At 32.1% G+C, this 17,322-nt stretch overlaps 2 protein-coding genes across 2 annotated transcripts; both read left to right on the plus strand.

Annotated features, from left to right (window-relative positions):
• Positions 1-1,775: 1,775 nt before the first annotated feature.
• Positions 1,776-3,541, plus strand: TRIADDRAFT_36979 (uncharacterized protein; the record flags this gene model as incomplete). The annotated part of the gene is made up of 3 exons (XM_002108019.1): positions 1,776-2,888; positions 2,985-3,113; positions 3,215-3,541. The coding sequence occupies 3 exons, from the start codon at positions 1,776-1,778 to the stop codon at positions 3,389-3,391; spliced, it is 1,419 nt and encodes a 472-aa protein (XP_002108055.1). The 3' UTR covers positions 3,392-3,541.
• Positions 3,542-4,893: 1,352 nt separating this feature from the next.
• TRIADDRAFT_52139 (uncharacterized protein) lies at positions 4,894-16,757 on the plus strand (the record flags this gene model as incomplete). The annotated part of the gene is made up of 28 exons (XM_002108020.1): positions 4,894-5,043; positions 5,719-5,845; positions 6,222-6,316; positions 6,415-6,685; positions 6,806-7,065; positions 7,298-7,372; positions 7,489-7,628; positions 7,748-7,877; positions 7,971-8,015; positions 8,134-9,164; positions 10,008-10,245; positions 10,349-10,499; positions 10,776-10,843; positions 11,543-11,668; positions 11,815-11,942; positions 12,067-12,143; positions 12,294-12,558; positions 12,666-12,720; positions 12,803-12,900; positions 13,480-13,540; positions 13,615-13,785; positions 13,915-14,043; positions 14,281-14,342; positions 14,458-14,733; positions 14,844-15,031; positions 15,167-15,420; positions 15,780-15,855; positions 16,732-16,757. The coding sequence occupies 28 exons, from the start codon at positions 4,894-4,896 to the stop codon at positions 16,755-16,757; spliced, it is 4,773 nt and encodes a 1,590-aa protein (XP_002108056.1).
• Positions 16,758-17,322: the final 565 nt, after the last annotated feature.

The following is a 17,322-nucleotide window of genomic DNA, read 5'->3' on the forward strand; positions in this document are numbered from 1 at the left end:
CATCGACATTCTACAGTCTACAGTCTATAGTCTACAGTCTACAGTTTACACTAGGAATGTGGTTCAGACAGTACAGTACTGTACAGTAGGTACTGAAATCAGTCATACTGCTTATACAGTATAGGGCAATAGTAAAGCATGACCACCCTATCATATGTACTGTACAGTACAGTACAACGGGACATGACATCAGCACGAGCGCCCGTGGTTGACCACCGTATTCTTGACCCCACCCAGGAGTGTCATTTCAAAAGGTCAAGCGAGGAACTGAACCGTACCACGGGTTGATCTGTTGTGGTCGAGAGCAGGCGCACAACACCCCCGTCATCGTCACGACCAAGGTCACGTTACCATGATTGTATCGGACGCAAAACGATCACACCACCCACCATCGGACCATGGATAGCTCATCACCCCCTGCCATGGTGATATTTTATTGCTTTACTCATAATACTATATAGCCGTCTCGCTCTTGTACTAGGCATAGGATAGCCAAATGACCAACAGTACAGCACTACCAGTCAACGCTATGAACCATTAGGGAATTTAAAACGCATGCGTCCGATCGCTAGTCACGCAGAATCGCCATCAAAGCATACTCGACCAAGTCTCCATTTGCAATTGGGATCATAACTTGGCTTTGAATTACTTCTACCGATTCGTTTCATCCAAAGGTGAGTATTTTCAAGACTTTTCCTAACTAACATGACTTTACTATCGGCCATTCTTAAGACCCTATGTCATGACTGCCAATAAAATGGAAGATACTATTTGCAGCTCTAAAATGATTGAAAAGCACTGAATCCAGTGGAAAGTGACTGCTTCAATATCAACTATTGAAAAAAGTCCGAGAAGAAAATCTCAACCTTCTGTTTGCTAGTAACAATATTCTCCAAATACTTAGTCAAAAATGGACATTGACTTTTTGCCCGTAATTGTAGTCCATCATTAAAGAAATTTACCGTAGTACAACGATCAAGTACAGTTCAAAAAAAAATGCCCACATCCTCCCACTATCGACAAGGTAGTGCAATCATCGACTACTGCATACAGTACTAGACGAGTAGGTATAGTATCGAGGTGAAATCCACCCACTCTCATTACAATTCGTAGTTTCCATTGCCGACAGCGTAGCAAAATGGTTTATGTTTATTTTAACTTAATATTCTATATGCATTCAATTACTATTGCAATGGATATCTGGACTTATGGCTGCTGTGAATACCAGCAATCTTATACAAGATCATCATCACCCGTATACGTCATGGATACGAGTAACGCAATCCTTGACAGGGAACAGTAAATAAATTTCAATTTTACATCGTTCAAAATGATTAATTAATTATACTATACGCGTACTACCGCTATAGGATGGCAATTGGAGCGCATTAAGAGAATAACTTATATCTAAAGCAATAGCAGTAGTGAATTCACCTTGTACACCATTAATGAATGCGGTACGACTACAACACAGTGGATGATCATGTCATGTATAATAGTACAGTATAGAAAGGGATGTTACGCTTAAATGAAATACTGTAACGGTGGATGGTTATGGTAGAGTTGTTCTAGTCCAAGACATTATCCAATATATGTCGATCAACACTAAATTACGTAGATTAACTTGATCATTTCATAAATAAGAATAAGATCGTTTTTAAAATATAAAACAGTCCCTCAAGGTTTTACATTCAATCAACAGTTCCAATAACCCATGATCCCATCCTAACTAAATTTTGATACTGACTTTTTCAGATAAAGGATACGATAATACCATGACTACTGTGGTAAAAACTGTTGAAGCTGTGAACGAAAGTAATTTACGTGCACGAAAAAAGAACATCAACACTCCTTATACAATTGAAGAAGTTGCAAAGCACAACACCGAGAACGATTTATGGATAATTATTAATAATAAGGTGTACGACGTAACTAAATGGATCCCTTACCATCCAGGAGGCAATCTACCCATCCTGAATTTAGGTGGACATGACGTTACTGACGCATTTCGAGGATTTCATCCTGATTGGGCGTTTAAAAAGTTATCTGCTTTTCAAGTTGGTATCTTGACCGGCTACGAACCTAACCAAGTTGTCAAAGATTATCGAGCCCTTGATGAAAAGCTACGCCGTGAAGGTTACTATAAGACACATTATATGTTTTACGCTAAATTATATCTGTGGTTGTCATTTCTATTTTGCCTATCGATGTACTTAACGATATACACCACTGAGTTGAAATGGCAAATGCTTGGGGCTTTAGTATTGGGAATGTTCTGGCAACAGCTTGCATTCGTTGGCCATGATACTGGACATATTAGCATCTCTCATAACAGAGACATTGACGGCTGGATAGGATCAACTGTAGGCAATTTCTTTGGTGGTGTCAGTTTAGCGTGGTGGAAACGTACTCACAACGTTCATCATGTAGTACCCAATTCTGTCCAACATGATCCTGATATTCAACATTTACCTATATTTGCTGTAACTGATAAAGTTATTCCTGATGGTGTATTCTCCAATTATCATAAAAAGCAAATGACCTTTGATAGTTTTGCAAAATTTATGGTTTCCAATCAACATATTTTCTATTATCCTGTCATGGCTGTTGCTAGATTTAACTTATACTTGCAATCGATATTACTACTTTTCAGTAATGTTGATGTACAATGCAGAAAAGCCGAAATAGTCAGTGTTGGCTTATTTTGGTGCTGGTATATTAAAGTATTAGGTTTTCTGCCTAGTACTTCAGCTATGATAGCCTACGTACTAATTAGTCATGTAGTAGCTGGCTTAGTTCATGTTCAAATTTGTTTGTCTCACTTTCCTATGGAAACTTACGATGGTGTTCCTTACAACTCAGATGATGAATGCTATTGCATCACACAGGTATGTTCAGTGTACTATCTTAGTCATATCAGTCAATTCTACTCTATCTTTCCTTCAATCATTAATTTGAAATGCAATCCCTTTTTCTGATGTCAGTTGAAAACAACTCTAAACGTTGACTGTCCAGAATGGTTGGATTGGTTTCATGGGGGCTTGCAATTCCAAGTTGAACATCATCTTTTCCCCAGGCTTCCAAGACATAATTTAAGACACGCTCGTAAACTGGTAACTAAACAATATTAATTTTTTATTGACAATGACGCACGATCAATATAGCCAATCTAAGTAAGTCCCCTAAATTCGCTGTCCAATCTTTAATATTGCAGGTGAAAGAACTATGCAAGAAACATAATTTGCCATACTATGAATATGGATTTGTTGAAGCTAATAGACTTTTATTACTCACCTTAAAGAATGCAGCAGAAGTAGCTAAAAAGGCAAAGGAAGTTAAATTTTCTTTAAAAAATTCAATCATTGGTGACCTTTTATATGCTAGAGGTTAATTGGTGATTTATTTGCGTGTTCCCCATTGTAAAGAGTTTATATATCATTAAATATACTTAAATTGTGATGCTTGTTGGGAAATTTTCTATTATAAGCTATAGCGAAAATTCAACAAATGTTTGAGCATAACTTTGAACATCACATTCTTGTGATGTATTATTTTATTTACTATTTAGCAATTATGAGAATTGAATCTGTATGATTAGCATTGTATATTTCTGACATAAGTTCTATAAATAACTAGAACTATAGATGTTGCTAGCCTTCTTAGCATCCAAAGAATTATGTAATTGCAGTTTTTTTGGTTTATTATTCGCCTACTTAAATTAATGAATACAGTATTCATTTCACTACCTTTCATTTACATGCAAGGCCAGATTGAATTTTTACTCAAAGCACAGCAGTTAATATGCGATAAACTTATTGGTTAAAGTCAATAAATTAATTATCGATAATAACAGAGAACGATGCAATGCCTGCATATTTTCTTGTATTACATTGAAAGAGACGATACGTAAATGTGTGAAAGCAATATTTAAAATGCTCAAAAATTCAAGGTTTATAAAGGCGTCACTCAGGCCTTGATTTACTCCAAGTATAAACCGATTATTCTTTAATTTTATGACATACGGTATATCCATATTGTAGTAGCTGATTACAGTACGTTGTTATAGTGAGCAATGCCGCAATGGATCTTGATGACAACGGTCATCAGTGCAATAGTTGACAATACAACGTAGAAGAAAAGTTCGTTTACCTTAAAGGATAACTGAAGTCAATAAAATAAACTTATGTAGATTCTTAAGCCCTACCATAGTACTATGGTCTACTGTATACAGTGTATAGCAGCTATTAAGTTGTCTACAGTCAATAAATAAACACATTATCAACCATCTATTTCGGTCTAGGACAATTTACCGTTGTACAATGTAGTAGTATAGGATGAAAACAACATCGATATAGATTTGATATTACGATGGTGAATTGATGAATACTTTGCAGCGTTCAATCCTATACAACGTAAAATTAATCTAATTCAGTAAAGTATCTGCTTTGATATCACGAGGGTGGATAGAATATTTTACAGCGTTCAATCCTATATAGCGTAAAACTAATTTAATGCGGTAAATTATCCGATTTCGATCTATCTACCTTCATTTAATTTGAAAATAAAATATATATATACATATAGTATATAAAGTTCGATCAATTCGTTCGGGCCTACCAAGTTGCTATAGTGATGCACATTGTACACCAAGTACGCAGTACGTGTATAGTACAAATGGACGTACAGTATGCTTCATGGATTTTTAACTGTGCTCATGCGCAACCTTTACCGTTATTATGACAACGATTTAAGCGATCTTGTTAACGTCGATTAATTATATATGCGATTAATATGTACCAAGTTGGCAATTAACGATGCAGAATAAGACTTAGCAATATCTTCATTAAAGGCCATTATAAGTTCAAAGTATCTCTAATGAACTCTAATGTACAAATGAAGCGTAACTTAACCAATGATGATGCCTGGATCAATGAAGAAATCAATAAAGAACTTGACCAGCTCGGCGATAACTTAGATTTAACAGAAGAAGAAGAAGAAGAAGACGAAGAATCAGTTATACTAAACACATCTAGTATTGAGCAGGTAGATAGATACGAGAATAATTTGTACGCAATTATTGTATACTGCTATTTCCAGGATAATTATAATAGATACAACGTACATTCTCAATCAGACGTCATTACGTTATCGTGTAAATAGGCAATATTAAATTACAGTAGCTACTTTCTATCAAATTCTTAATTATAAGTATTACATCCACAACATTCTCCATATTAATCACAGCAAGTCATGAGAAATAATAATGTAGGATTATGAGCTAAACATAAGTACACTCTAAATTAATATCAGCTTGATAGTTAGGTTTCAAAATATTGGTCAGATCGTCCAACCATTAACTTATATCGACGGGCCAACGAATTTACCATATTTTCATCAACTTTAAGATATAAAATATGTATATATATTCTAAAGATATTTCTACTTTGACATACGTATATTGCAATAACAATACTATAAACTATCATGTAAATTAAATATATTTCACAATAGCACATACACTCTAACTTTTAAAGATTTATCTTATAAGTAAACTGATTAACCTCACCACTATCATCTGTGCCGCCATTGTACCGATAATTTCTATAAAATTTCTACAAAAAATATATTTTAATCTCAAATTCTATGCACACGTAATTCAACATCTAATCTGTGAAATACTTGTTATCAATTTTAATCACCTTTTAAATTGGGCTATAGACTGAAAATAATAAAGACGATGCAGAAGAATGCCTTAATAAACTGTGGCAAAATCTCAATAGAAGAACCACTATTTTTAGCCAAGAAGTTGAAGAATGCGAATCAACTCTCAAAGAAACCACCTCACGTATGAGAAATACGAATAGCATATAAAATTAGTGAAAGAAAATGACGTAATTTAAACTAGATTCATTGACTAATGCCGTAGAATAATAAACGAAAAGTACTCAGATAGTACTCAATATAACCAGGATGCCAATATTTTTTGTACATTAGAAAGTAAGGTAGAAACTAGATATATCTTAACATAATTTAAAACGCTCTATATTGTAAAATATAGTATATTATTTAAGAAAACAAAATATTTAAGACTTTAGTACCGGTAGTAGATTTCAACTTTGTTGCTAAATGCATTTCTTATCTCTCTAATTTATAAAATGACCCATAAATTCTAGAATTAGCAACCAGAATAGTGTAATATTCTTAATACTTTTATCTATCAGGTATCGCAGGAGATAATGATCGCTTATTTATTAAAACCTTTAACGATAAATATGGTAACATCGATTTCAAAGATATTCTAAGTCTAAGAAAAGATGTGAGTAATTAATTTACAAACTACAAAACAGATTATAATACGTTCCTGGATAGAATTTCTGTAAATACATACGCCCTACAATCTGGTTACTTTTATAGGTAATTTCAAGAATGGAAGAAGAAGATCAGACCGATAAAGATGAAGACGATGACGAAGACGATGATATCGATAACAATAATAATAATCATAATTATAAGAATGATGAAAATGACAACGAAGAGAATATACAATCGAAAGTTACTACCACAAAGGATAGATCTACAGTACAAGAAAATATCGATAAAAACATTCAAAATCCAAAAGATGACCTATCACAAAATGAAGCCAACCATGAATCAACAAATGAAAAGGAATCAAAATATAAAATAGGTACAGTCATATTTTCATATCTTTTCCTATATAGAAGTACAGACTCTGAAAGTACAGATTCTGAAAAATAAAATTCAATTGAATGCGAGAGCAAAATAAAATAAAATATGATAAATTTAGAGCTAGAAGAATCAGAAATTGAAGAGGAAGATATTGAATTAATTGATATCGAAAAGTTGGAGAAACGAGCTAAAAAACAAATGAAACAACAAATGAAGGAAATTCTTGTCTGGAGAAAGAAAATTGAGAATAGACAGGATAATATTATGGCTGTCCGTAAAGCTAGACACGATAAGCAGATTGAAAATAACGAAAGAAATCGAGAAGTTTACACTGCTAAATTAGAAAAAGAAAAGAAGAAATTAAATGAAATACAAAATGTAAGCAGCAATCGTGGTATTGTTCTTAAAATCTTCAGCTTAACACATATTGTTATTTCTGATATACTTACATGCATATGTTGTATGTTTCCTTGTAGCAATTTCAAATTTTCGTATATTATAGAAGGAAATTGATGCATAATTTCTATTGGTTAACGCTAAAGCTTATTACCACATTTCTTGCATATTTATGCATATCCTAAATAGAAATTCTTTGTAAACATATTTCTAGAATTTAAAAATTGAACTCGAACAAATTGTAAAAGTAGAAGAAGAAATGATTCACAATGAGAAAGTAGCTCTTGAGGTTAAATATCTTAATTTTAGATTATGAAATAACATGACAACATAGATGAAGCTATTACATTAAAATTTGACGTTAGTTATGTTATTGATTAAAGTATCCATCTCATGCAATTATAGCTAGAAATTAATAAATTAGAAGCAAACTTACAGGAAGAAAAAGTAGTACTTGAAAAGACTCAATCTGAAGCTAAGAAATACCATAATCTTCGCGAGAATAAAGCAGCTTCAACAATTCAAGCTCATTTTAAAGGTTTTAAGTAAGTCACACTTAATAAAGCGAAGAACGGGTTGCATAATTACCTGTGCTAACTAACTTAGTGCGTCACTATTCTTTCAAAATTTTCCTGATCATATTCCTGGCGATATTACGATTTAGAATTCGTAAGCGTTATGGGGAAGAAATTAGGATTAGAGCCAAAAGAAAGTTAAAAGAGATACAAGAACAACTTCAACGCTTAGAACGAGAGGAAAAACGACAATTAGAAGAGGAAATAAAGCGCAAACAGGTGATAATATTATCCCTTTTGCAAAATAAGCTTGCCAATGGAAGATATTATACTGATAAGCACTTGTCCCTTACTATATCCTATATTTATTAGGAGGAAGAGAGATTAAGAATAGAATTGGAAAAAAAGAAAAAACAGGTAAAAGTTTCATTAGATAGTATTATTAAGATTGATTTCAGAAGCTTAGTAAGGATTACGGTAGGAGATTGGAATAGTAGTGATAATTTACGAAGGCCCATGTACTACTTTCGTATAGGAAGAAGAGCAGAAAAGAATTGAAATGGAAAAGCAAGCTGAGATACAAAGATTAAAAGCCAAGGAAGAAAAGCGTCGACAAGATGAATTGAGAAAACAACGAGAAGAAGAAGAAAGAAAGAAAAAAGCTGAACTGGAAAGGAAAAGGCTAGCTGAAGAAAAATTAAAGAAAGAAGAAGAGCGCCTAAGAAAATTAGAGGAAAAAAGAAAAATAAGAGAAGAACAAGAAAAAATTCGTCGAGAAGAAGAAGAGAGGGTAAAAAGAGAAGAAGAAAGAAAACGCCAGGAAGAGGAAAACAGAAGGCGTCTAGAAGAGGAGGAGCGAAAGCGAAAAGAAGAAGCAGCAAGACGTAAAGAGGAAGAGAGAAAGCGAAAAGAAGAAGAAAGACGCAATGAGGAAGAGAGAATGCGAAAAGAAGAAGAAAGACGCAATGAGGAAGAGAGAAAGCGAAAAGAAGAAGAAGAAAAAAGGCATCGAGAAGAAGACAGAAAACGGAGAGAGGAAGATGAAAGAAAACGCAAAGAAGAATTAAAGCGAATACAACGAGAAAAAGCTATTAAACAAAAAGAACAAGAAAAGTATGATAGACCTCAGCTAGTAAAAACTCCAATCCCATCTGAAAACGCTTCGCTGAAAGTGGCAAATGCACATCATCCAGAATTAATCTGTCAATCACAATCAGAATCTGCTCAAACAGTATTAGAATTAAAGAAAGAGCAATCATCACAACTAGAAATTTTAATTCATCAAGGTGAAGAAGAAATTGCAAAAAAAGAACATCAATTAAAACAACTAAAGCAAGAAATGTTGAAATTTCAAGATTCAGACATGGATGCTGCCACCAATCCCGAAGCAGTTAAATCCGAACTATCAAGCTACAATAACTATTTATCCAATGTTCAGCTACCCAGTCATGAAATTAAGTCATTACCCGAATGGCTGAATAGCTACTACCAGAAATGGCTAAATCTTCGAAGTGTAGAAGATGAAAAAGAGCAAGCTAGCGTACAAAGTGCTACAAAGAAAAAGAGGTATTAATTATTGTTATGAAATTAACCCCTCTCAAGGTTGCTATTCACAATAGATTATCCTCAGAAATTGAACTCTATCATCATCTTGATTAGTAGATCTAAGTACCGCAAAAAACCTTCCAAATACTACTGATAGCTCGAGAGAATTTTAAACTTTCTGGTGCTAGTAAATTGTGAAATTGTTAGACTAAATTTAAACCATTTCCAAGAGTGCAAAGATGTTTTTCAACTGATATAGAGTATTTGGTTATCGATCTAGCCTCTATATACACTTGAATTATCCCAATCTTCTTGTCGCAAAAAATCATAAATTCATCCATTAAGATTCGTACCTAATTAGACTCATAATATTGATTTACAATCATAAGATTATAGTAGTGATCATGCAAATACATTCTATGATTTAAATTATTCCTCAATGCAAGAATCCGTTTACTCCATTTTAACGGCTGTATCTATATTGAATAATCTCATTATCGAAACCACGTATGTAGAAATAATTACTTTGATCTTAACGATACTTGACCGGTTCATACGAATCATCACAATTTAAGCATCGAAACTAATGAAAACTGTTTCCTATGTTTAAGTTAGTAATTATAATAGTCCACTTAACATATTCTTGTTAAATTGATCACATATAACTGATTATATCCCTATTCTAACTACGATTACCTATAATTGATGTATTATTTCGTTTAGTGATATCCTAACTATTTTCTATACTATTTTCTACATAAATTAATTCCAAAATATAAAAATAATTTAAAATTGCAATTTTGTTTCTTTAGATTTACCATTTCGGCTCTTTATTAATGCCTCATTTTTATACTTTTAATCTAGAAAGCCAACGGCTCTATCTAAGCTTCTGCCATTTCCTGAGTCGCAACTATTAGCGGCATCGTCTACATCTTCAATCGATTCAGTTTCCATCATAACTATAAATAGCTGTCCAACATCTTATAGTACATCGTCCATCGGCCAATATCAATCATTGTGCTGGCTATCACTAACACATTGTAACCTAAAAGCTCTGGATGGCATTAACCAGTGTCGTAAACTACAGTATATCAAAATTAGCGTAAGCCAATTACTTTATTTATTTTTTCCAGTTCTCAAAGATTTCATTGTTTATAAGTCTACTATGAAGTATAGACCTGATCATTGGATTAAATTCATTATAGGATAATGATGTGGAATATCTTGACCTGCAAGGATTATCAACTTTAATGGAGCTTAATGCAGCTAATAACAAATTAACGACGGTTCATGGATTAGACGGTTGTACATCGTTAAAAGTGGTTGATTTTAGTAAAAATAGATTGACACGCCTAGGTAAAAGGATAGAAATTAAATATTGATCATTGAAAGAACAGTAGATTTATTTGCCTTGTAAATAAATATAAGCTATCATTCTTGTGCTTACATACGGAACAGTAGGTATACGTACTTGTAAGTCAAGAATTGCTTAGATGATAGACTGTTTTCAAGCTTGGAGTGTTGTTAACTTACATTTTTACATTTAATAAGAAGAGCTAATCCGATTTCGTTCGTAACTACTCCACTTATATTATTGATTTGTATAATAATACGAAGTATCCTTACTTTTAGGTGAAATTACAAATTGTACCGCACTACAAGAAATTAACTTGGATAATAATCTTCTTGTAACGATTAAAGTAAGCTCATATTTTATATTATATGTTCATAATTAAAAATTACACCAGAGAATCTTATTGGTCTAGAGACATAAAACAAAATTATTATTTTTATTGCCCTTATCATTATTAATTCCTCTAGCATCATTCTAGCATCTGTAACTTACCACCCATCTATGAATTCTGTAACACTTTACAAAATTCTATCTAAAAGTCTACATTTCGACCTGACATTAATCTACCACATTTAGCAATCTTATGCGAGCAATTTGTAGCATTGGCAGACACCGACAGTAGATATAATAATTAAATTTAATATACGGCTGTTCACGGTTCAATTTCGACTCTAATCCATTCTCATTTACTACTCATTTATATCTGTATCTAGTCAAATCAATATATAAACATTACAATCGATGCAACACTGTACCTAACTTTTTGATACCATTTACTACTTATTACTTAAATTATGCTTACTATGAAGCTTGTAAAACTATTAATTAGACTCTACCAGCTTAATCGTACTCATCCGTATTTAGAAATCTGCATGCAGGCATGCAATATCGCTATAGATTTGTCCTAAAATCAAAGTTGTTGCTATTTTCCAGATTATATGGCCTACAGGGCACATGAAAATACTATATATATGTAATTAATACAATCAAAGATAGAATATTTACGGTGGGTTATTGTATTATATTCTGATATATAATTTTACAGGGAATTCAGAACCTAATCAATTTACAAGTTATATCATGCAATTTTAATGATGTAACGTATCTTGATGAATTGAAGAGATGCCATCTACTTCATTCCATCAGCTTTACCAATAATAGTATCCAACTGGTAAGAGATATTTCTTAATTCCTTAGTTACTACGAAACTGTCATTGCACTAGTCATTTGATTAACTCAGTCGTTCAACTTGATATAATGAAATATATAATAAATTGCTACCATTCATAATGTTCCTATTTTATCATTTTGTTATAGCTACCTGAATTAACAAATCAATCCTTACTTGTCGAAATAAATCTAAAATCCAATTGTATCGCCTCATTGGAGAATTTCAGTCAGTCATGGTTACCATCTTTAGAAAATTTGAATATTTCAGAAAATAGGTAATACATAATAATGTTCCTGTACAAATTAAAGTGAACATATAGTATTATCGAATCGCTTCTTCAATTAAGTTAATTTAATAAGTTGACCTAATTGAGAATTATATATGGTTAATTATTTCAGTCTATCAAATCTCGAACCATGTTTAAAACACTTTGTGTCCATCCAAAAATTAGATGTCAGTGACAACTGCTTCGATAGTAAGTCATTTGTAAATGTTGCGATCTTGTAAGATTCAATTTTATCAATTATTCAGCATCTATTATTCTACGATAATTTTAATATTATGACCATATGCCATAAATATCCTACTAAAACCAATTATTCAATTGTATTTAATCATCTGTAAGGTTTCGATGCAATTCTTCCATGCGTAAGCCAATTAACAAGACTAAAATGCCTACGTTTAAATGGTAATCCTGTGGTAGAAGAGCCTAATTTCCAGGCAGTAGTGACTAAAGCCATACCTTATATGCAAGAACTGAACGACATTAGCGTAGAAGAGAAAAATTTGAATTTGCATACAGATGTAAATGAACATCCTTTTATTACGATGATACAACGGCAAATTCAAGTTATTCCTGGTTTACGAATATCTTATGAAAGAAAACTTCAGTAATCTTAACATACAGACTATTCAATATTATGATGCTCGCACGTACTGATTTTGTCTAGCTCTTAAGTCCATACGCTCATTTTTATCCTATTTCCCTTTGATACAGAAAGCTTCGGGCTGTACAAAGAAATAACAATCCTAAAACCTTACTCTGGGTTAAGGTTAGAAAGATTTATAAATTCTAATTATTGATCGGCATCTAAAAGGTGACCTCATTAAATTCTGTTCTCCTTCTTTCATTAGGAAAATTATTTTCAAAGAATGCTATTTGCTTCTCAACAATTTTTACAACAGCAGTTAAGCTATTCTATTGAATTGAATACAGACCATGAAATCATTGAGTAAGTATCATTTGCTGCGGGTATAAGACGAAATTAATACGTTGTAGCTTATTATGCATGACGGTTTCTTCAAATAGTTAAGTTACATTTTAGCATGGCATCTTTAAGTAATTAACCGGTACGCAACTATATGGATACATTGAAACCGTAACTGATCACCCTGAGATTAGAGAGAATTTGACCAATTTATTATCTAATTGTAAATTCTCACTTTCTATGTATGCTACATTAAAACAACTTACGCCAAATAACCTTAATAATCAAGTTTATTCATATAGTAATAACCTGCAGTATTAAATCTTTAACTTATATTTATTAACATCTAACAAATCAAAAGTGTTTCTGTTACATTAGTAAAGCTTTATCACATTAGCAATCAAATATAAATATTAATATTATTATGCCTAGTAGTTAATCTATTATTCGATTTTAAATATCACTTGTTAGCAGGCATACTGCAGGTTTCTTAAATAATTGTAAAGCAAAGGCTTTCCAAAACTATCCATTTATTAAATAACAGCTAATCGATTGCACTAATCTTCTTAACTTAAATTACTTTTTGCTTGTTCTTAATCACAGTGAAGACTTTCTCAATTTATCACAATCCTTAGATGCAACTCAATACCAACAATTTAGCCAGGTTAAATGATTGATTGGTACAAGTAGATATCTTAACACAATTGTCTGATCTACTCGCTTGTATATCTGTACTAGGCCAAAAATTTAGCGACAGCAACTAGTTTATCTAGGCAAAATAGTGCTGCTATAAAGATTCAGTCTTTATGGCGAGGCTATCGAACTCGAAAGGCTAGCAAGAAGATATATTCAACACTACCATCAACTTCTCATTCAAATAGAGAGGAAAAAGCAGTAATTGAAATACAGGTAATAAATTAAACAGCAGTTAGCTGTAGTAATAGTTACCGGTACGTGGTGATCAATTTACCATTCCAACTTACAGTATCTTCCAGTGTCTTCTGAACTAAGGCTCAAATATTATAATTTCTTTTCCAGTCCTTTTATCGTGGCTATAGGACAAGAAAGCGCATAAAAGCTGCGCTAGTAGAAGCTAAAGACATTCGTGACTTAGATGATGATTTTAATTTTGATGAAATAGATCTATCGCAATTCGATGTTAAGGAGGTAAACTTTGACATAAATATTTCGACTACGAAAACATTACTGATACTCATAGAATCATAAGGAGAAGCTAATCTCCTATTAACATCTTAAAATAGTATAAATCATTCCAATAGGCGTTACGTTTTGATCTCAATAAATACATTAATCCTTAATATCATAAAAAAACTATGCAATGATAAAATACAAAATCATAATAATTCAATGACTATTCTGTATTAATCTATTACAACCTACTAGGACTATTTTAATCAAGATTGGAAACTAGATGAAGACAGTGATGCTAATGCCGCAAACCTACGGTAAAAGAGATCATTTCTATTGAGAGATTAGTATACAGTTGGATATGGTTAGGGTTGAGAAAATATTATTTTCTGGCATTTTAAAAAGCATCTTTTCATTCCGAACATTTAATAGAAATATAGATCCTGATGCGAGCACCAATGCTTTACCAAAAAGTTACGAAAGTATTCCGAAACCAGTATGGCAACTAGAAGAATCGCTTAACCAAAGTCAACTAGATACCAACCTGAGGCAATATCCTTATCAGGAAGAAGTTCCTGTTGATAATATTTATAAACCACAGCTCGACGATGCGGGCAATGAAACATTATACGACGATGATCAAACTTCTGAAGTACCTTCTAGTCAACAGTATCCTGCCAGTAAAAGTGAAGAAATTGTTAATGAATGGTAATAGGAATAAAATATTCAGAAATTTAAGCCAGTTTGATTGAGCTTCTTTAATGTAGTTATTTTATTGATAGCTCAACAACTGATTAATACAATCTATTTATTTTAAGGGGATTTTCGAATTATATGACCGCTGAGCTAATGAAAAAAAGGGCTCGTCGATTCAAACAGAAAAAGAAAATTACCGACCCACAACGTCGCTACGAACAATTTAAAAAATTAGATGAAACTTCTTCATGGAAAAATGTTAAAACAACTAAAAAACCGGATAATACTAATAAGTTAAATTACACACAAGGTATACTACATCACTATATTTTCACTAGAAAAACTACAGTAATAATGGAAAAATTGCTATCTCAGTTTCAAATCTTAAAGCGAATTGCTTATATTCTTAATAGCTATATTTATTATTATTATGTTGTATGAACAGTTGGCAAGCCCACAGCAGCATGGGAACTATCGCCACCTCAGCATCCACAGCGAAAAGAAGATTACACCACATCATGGATCAAAAATCAAAGTGAACTTCAAAGCAACTTATCGGATAATGATACATCACCTAATAGTTATAGATCCAAAAGGAAGGAAAATTTACGTAATGTAAACTATAAAATAGCAAGACAAGTACATAGCCTACCACAACTGAATGCACATGTGATATCAGGGAAAACCGTTCAGTTAATCGTAAGTTGGAATGATAATTTATTGTTGTGCTCATTCCTTAAGACAACATCGTGAGATACAGCTCTCGTGTTACTCAAAGACAAATCTCTCATGTTGATGAAAAATTTTTAAAATCTCTGCTTTTGAATGTAACACAATAAAATTATTTTCGTGTAATTATCTTACAGAAATCAAATCAATACATATGTAACTCTTTCTGTAGTGTGGATATTATTATAATTAAAATTAGAAAAAACCCCTATTTGTGAAGTATGCCAATATTGGTTAAACTATGCTGTAAACGCTACTATCTTACATATGTAAACGTATTTTTCTAATCTACTTCAAAATTTACCTGTATAATACATTTTGCATTTTAGAACCCTTCTAATGAAAATCGAGGAAATTATCCGCCACATGACAATAATTCTTATAGAAGATATTCTACTGAAAATGGTAAGAAAATTGGGAATAAGACCTTCTCGTTTCCCTTAAAGGGTAGTTTTTTCAACTTTATAATATTTCGGCAAAAATATTCCAACTTGAATTTTTCGCATTTAGTTCAATTGCCTCCAATATCCAGAGCTTCATCATCGAATAGTGGTTATCGATCCGAAATAATCAATACGGAATCACCGTACAAGTTTCGGCGATAACAGCTAAAAGTATTAGCCACTCATAGAATTACTTTACGAAAAGAAACGACATGTAATATATTCAAATTCTGTTTTAATGAGCAATTGTTTTTCCGTATCTACTGTAGCTTTTTAATATATAGGAATGCAGAATTTTTAAAAACTTACTTCGTGATGAAATATTTAAACTACTCAAGAGAGAGCAATGAGTGGAATGACGTCTATTCACAAAGCAGCAGCAATTTCCATATCAGAATTGAAAATTATAATAAGTCCTGAAAGGATTTATTCTATTTTCTGCACATTTTCAGCTAACGTTTGAACTTCCTACTTCCTATTGATAAATTGAAATTATTTTAAATACTTCTTCGAAATTACGATTCTGTAAATATTTTACTTTAAAGTTGACTTAAAATATATTCGCCTTATATTTATTACAAAAATATAATTTTAATTCCGTATGTCAGTAATATTGGATGTTGTAAAAGATTATATTATAGTCTAACTATATAGGCAAATACGCAAGTTTCTATAAAATAGTTATGTATATATGTATGCACCCAATTGGCAAGAATAATATTTATTGTGTTTCAATAAAGGGGGTTTGCTTATTATATGATGCTGAATTGAATTAGGGAATTAGGGATAACGTCAGAAATATCAATTACAAATAATGTTTATTATGTAATTATTACAGAATATCTTTGTAAGAAAGTGCGATAGACAGAAAATTGATCATAGTCTAATTATGATGACAGATTTCATGTACTTCCCAACAAATTCCATAAATATCGTACATATATGCCGAATATAGAAGTAAATATTTAATAAATAGAGCTCAAATAAAGGATATTGAATAGTTCTTGATGCAGATTTTTAAGCATTGAGTTCTATAACGTGTGGACGATCCACAGCATATAATATCGGGACAACTTGAACATTCCAAAGCTATTGCGATATCGACTATTTACTCTTAAAATTCCTCAAAAAAAGTTCCTGCTATTACAGGATCACAAGAGTTATATATGAAAAGATTACTGACACACCGTATCCACATTACTGTACGTGAAATCCTATACCATGCTATTTTTGTAGTAATCTATTGACCATCTAGTGGATTTTACGATCAATATCCTTTGTGAGAAGGAAAGGAAGAGAAAATCACAAAATATTCACGTTAATTCCGTTGGACAAAGGATGATGAGTGAATAAATAGAATATAATCATCTTATTTGAACTATGCGATTCAATATTTCTGTTAAATGCGTACTATAACGGACATTTTTCT

Source organism: Trichoplax adhaerens, genomic scaffold (genome assembly GCF_000150275.1).
Source record: "Trichoplax adhaerens TRIADscaffold_1 genomic scaffold, whole genome shotgun sequence".
Classification (NCBI taxonomy): domain Eukaryota; kingdom Metazoa; phylum Placozoa; class Uniplacotomia; order Trichoplacea; family Trichoplacidae; genus Trichoplax; species Trichoplax adhaerens.